Source organism: Diplotaxodon limnothrissa, linkage group LG1, assembly GCF_057381915.1.
Source record: "Diplotaxodon limnothrissa isolate DT_005_m linkage group LG1, D_limnothrissa_male_GT1.1, whole genome shotgun sequence".
Lineage (NCBI taxonomy): Eukaryota > Metazoa > Chordata > Actinopteri > Cichliformes > Cichlidae > Diplotaxodon > Diplotaxodon limnothrissa.
Window position 1 is genome coordinate 24,976,276 of NC_140596.1, and position 4,016 is coordinate 24,980,291.

Sequence of the window (4,016 nt, forward strand, 5' to 3'; positions counted from 1 at the left end):
CTTCTTGTTGCTTATCTTGGGTGGAAAACACTTGCAAAAAGGGTTTATCTCAAGTCATTCGCTCCCAGTTAAACAAAGAACAAGTAGAAAATAGAAGAAAAAAAACTTGTTGCTTCAGAGATTAAGATCGGTGTTAAACAAATAAACTGTGTCACTTTGCACCCCTGCTAGAATATCACAGATAGATATGAATCTAGGAAGTCGAGGCTTACATGCAGACCTTAAAAGCAGCATTCTGTTTTTTCAGAGCTTTCCGCCGAACAGTTAATGTCTCTGTTGGCCATCCTTTTCCTTCTCCTCCCACACAGCCAAACCAATATAAACATTTCTGTACAGTGAGGATACTCCCCAACTATCCTTCCTTGTTAGGTCGCCTAAAAGCGACACAGACAGACTGAGAGAGACAGAAGGGGGAGAGAGTGAGAGAGATGGCACTAACCGACAGCCAAAGTTCAACTTTTCCTGAGATAGTGGAGCTAAACGTGGGCGGCCAGGTGTATGTGACCCGTCTTGAAACTCTCACTGCGGTGCCCAACTCTCTCTTGTGGACCAAGTTCACTCAGAGCTCCCCGGCCGCCCTGCCGAAAGACAGCAAGGGCCGCTTCTTCTTCGACCGGGACGGCTTTCTCTTCCGGTACATTTTGGATTATCTACGGGACTCCGAGCTTTCCCTGCCGGAGTTTTTCAAAGAGAGGCGGAGGCTGCAGAAAGAAGCGGACTTTTTCCAGCTGCCCGAGCTGTCGAGGCGCCTGGCGACGGTGAGCAAAGACAGCTCGTACACGGAGGACAGCGGGGAGCCGGAGGAGGCTGAGCTCTGCAGCCCGGTCACCTCTTCTTCCTCGGACCGAACCCTGCGGTCCCCCGGAGCCACTTCCGGCTACATAACCATCGGCTACAGAGGCAGCTACACCATCGGGAGAGACATCCAGGCGGACGCCAAGTTCCGCAGGGTGGCCAGAATAACCGTGTGCAGCAAAATTTCGCTGGCTAAGGAGGTGTTTGGGGAAACCCTGAACGAAAGCCGCGACCCGGACAGACCACCTGACAAGTACACCTCCAGGTATTACCTCAAGTACAACTTTCTGGAGCAGGCGTTTGACCGGCTGGCCGAGGCTGGTTTCCACATGGTGGCCTGTAACTCCACCGGGACCTGCTCATACGGCAGTAATGACCCCGGAGAGGACAAGCTGTGGACCAGCTACACCGAGTATATCTTCTCCCGGTGAACTGGCAGGAGTGCGTACGGTTGACCCGGGGAGAAATGAATAGGTTACAAGGTTACAGTAGTTTCATTTCCATCCAAAAACTGTCGATTTGTCAACTTCGGTTTCTGTGTTCTCTGTTTCTGTGGCTCTCTGCTCTGTGCAGTTGGGTCAGGGTGCAGCTAGAATGAACTTTCTGCTATTTTCTTTGCTGGCTGCTTAACAAACAAAGACAGCGACCTTTCTGATGGCCCTGGGTCTTGGTTAGGGTATTTTTATGCTCCAGTTTGGCCTTCCTGATTTTCACAAAGCCTGCGTTGTTCTTAAGTAAATGTCATAAATTGCTCCATGGGACTGCAGACATGTTAGGATCTCCTGTTTTTTCTCATCTTTAGTGATCTGGGCTGATATATTCTCGCTACTAGGCTATACTGCTGAACACCTTAACCATGCACATGCGCTGTAAATACTCTAATGCACCTCTTCTTGTGTTCTTCCTGTAACTCATGTCTATTTCGTGCATTGACAGTGAATTCCTTTCATGGGGTTTTTGTTTTTACTGGTTATGCTGAATTCCTTCAGACTGACTGTGCATACATTGCTGTAGATGTTTTCTCTGGTGCATCCAATAAAGTCTGACAGTGTAACAAGATTGAACTCCTCATCCTGTTAACTTAAGTGTATTACGTCTTCCAACCAAGGTTTCTTTCTCATCGGATCCACAGTATCAAAATAAATTGATAATTTTATCCAGCATCCTAATCATCTATAACATTACTTGCGAATACTTTTACAAGTGTGGGCACATCAAAGACCAAACACACCTCCCCTGCTGAGCGGGTGCTGACCTCGGTAGCCTGATACAAGAGGTTTGATGAAAACCGGACCCGAATAAGGTTGCAGCAGTATTGTTATTATCATTAAATGTGACGTGAACAAAGCACACTTTCAAAGGTCACTAAATGGAGAAGAGAGCGATGAGCTGTTGCACACTGCAGAATATCAGACGCAATCTCCCTCCGAGTCGTGTTTCCTGGAAAAGGCTGACATCACCGAACACGCGAGATGTGCTAAAATACAAAGATGGTGTCTTGATTTCAAACCCCATTATGAGTTATCTGATTTATGCAAACAAAACGCAATTTCAGCCCAATCGAATGATGCCACATTCTCATTTTTAAAGAGGTCCGTCAAGCACACCTCTAAAAATAATTTACTCTATGTTTAAGATTTCAGCTCCCTGGCTTCTCCTTTAGTGTTTAGTTTTGCTAAATGTGAATGAACCAGAACGAGAGCTTGTTCGCTGATCAGGCAGACCACAGCGTCCTTTCCAACACAGATGAGGTCTGTTATCTCCCCTAGGCAGGATGGGGGAGGTAGGTGGGGGGGGGTTCTGTTTGGCTGACAAGTACAGTAATCAAATGTCTGTTCCCTTGTGGGATCCTGAGGCACAAATCCAAGCTATCCCAGGATCCAGTCTAATACAAAAAAATCATTGTGTGGGCTGTATGAGAGTGTACTTGAATACAAATGTACTAAAAAAGGAAAAAACAGCAAAGCGAATCATCTGTCAGATGCCCACAAACATCAGAAACGGTTTACTGTACCTTATAATGGGTTTGTTCCTTAAATCTCCCTAAGCAAATATACATTAACACAAATAGGCACAAATTCTCTCTCTCTTTCATAAACACACACTCTCGCTTCTCCAACCTCCCACGCACTATTCTGCAACCAAGAAGCTTCATAAGAGCTCTAAGGATTGACAAGAAAGCTCGTATCTGTCGTCAGCTGATGCTGCCATCTGGACAGGAAAAGGGAAGGATAGACCACGACTCTTCCTCTGGTGCTATCCCCAGAAACAGGACGTAGGACTCACTGTCCTCAAGCAAAATGAAACAAACACACAGCTTAGGATAATCAGACCCACATGTCTGCCCTTAAATTTGTTATTATGCAGAAACAATATGCTTGAAAAATGCTCTGAGAGGCAAATTACATCCTCTGCTTTGGACTGAAATCATATGAAAGAGTGAAAGCACGTACGCACACACACACACACACACACACACACACGTTTAAAAGACTTGAATTTAAGCCATCTTTTTATGTTCTGAGACAATGGCGAGTTTCTTTGCCTAACAATTATTTCTGTTACTGAACTCTCGTTCTGTGTGTGTGTGTGTGTGTGTGTGTGTGTGTGTGGTCTGTGTCCTTGGTGATAAAACACCTCCAAAACACATTTCCCTCGACGCACACTAATTTGTCTCAGTAAGAAAACTTGGTCACCACACGCTAAAAATGTGCACGCACACTTATGAATACACACGGCGCAGGAGGGAGAAGCCAGCCAAATTAGCCAATTTGAGGAGCTGGAGATACAACAGGCATGCTGGCTTTTTTTCATATCAGCCTCTATGTGCTAAATCTTTCACACTTTATCACAGTGTCTACTTCTAGCTCGCTGTGACCTGCTCGTCTTTAATACTGCTTTCAGCTCCTCTGATATAGACACATCACACTGCTCGCACAGAGAGAACAACACATAAATTATTAATTCAAGCTGTGTTTGTCTTTGTTTAGATCTGGTGTGAGAACTTGTATAAAAAATGATCGCCCTCAGGTGCGTGTAAGACTATTTTCCTTTCATTCTCTGTGTTATCTGAAACGTTTATTTTAGAGCTCCTTCGCTGCTAGTTTTCACATTAACGGCTGCTCTGTTGCTTTTATATATATCAATACTGTGACATATACTATAGGCGCTTAAGCTCATGCTAAAGTAATACCTAAATGAGAAATGTAACATTAAACCTA

The 4,016-nt window shown here is 45.0% G+C and overlaps 1 protein-coding gene across 1 annotated transcript; it reads left to right on the plus strand.

The window, feature by feature from the left end:
• Window positions 1-366: 366 nt before the first annotated feature.
• LOC146639841 (BTB/POZ domain-containing protein KCTD12-like) lies at window positions 367-1,829 on the plus strand. Its single transcript, XM_085355802.1, has one exon. The coding sequence runs from the start codon at window positions 429-431 to the stop codon at window positions 1,224-1,226; it is 798 nt and encodes a 265-aa protein (XP_085211928.1). The 5' UTR covers window positions 367-428; the 3' UTR covers window positions 1,227-1,829.
• Window positions 1,830-4,016: the final 2,187 nt, after the last annotated feature.

What these genes read in the sequence shown, in the direction of transcription:
- LOC146639841 (XM_085355802.1), top strand. Translation starts at nt 429, where the DNA reads ATGGCACTAACCGACAGCCAAAGTTCAACTTTTCCTGAGATAGTGGAG.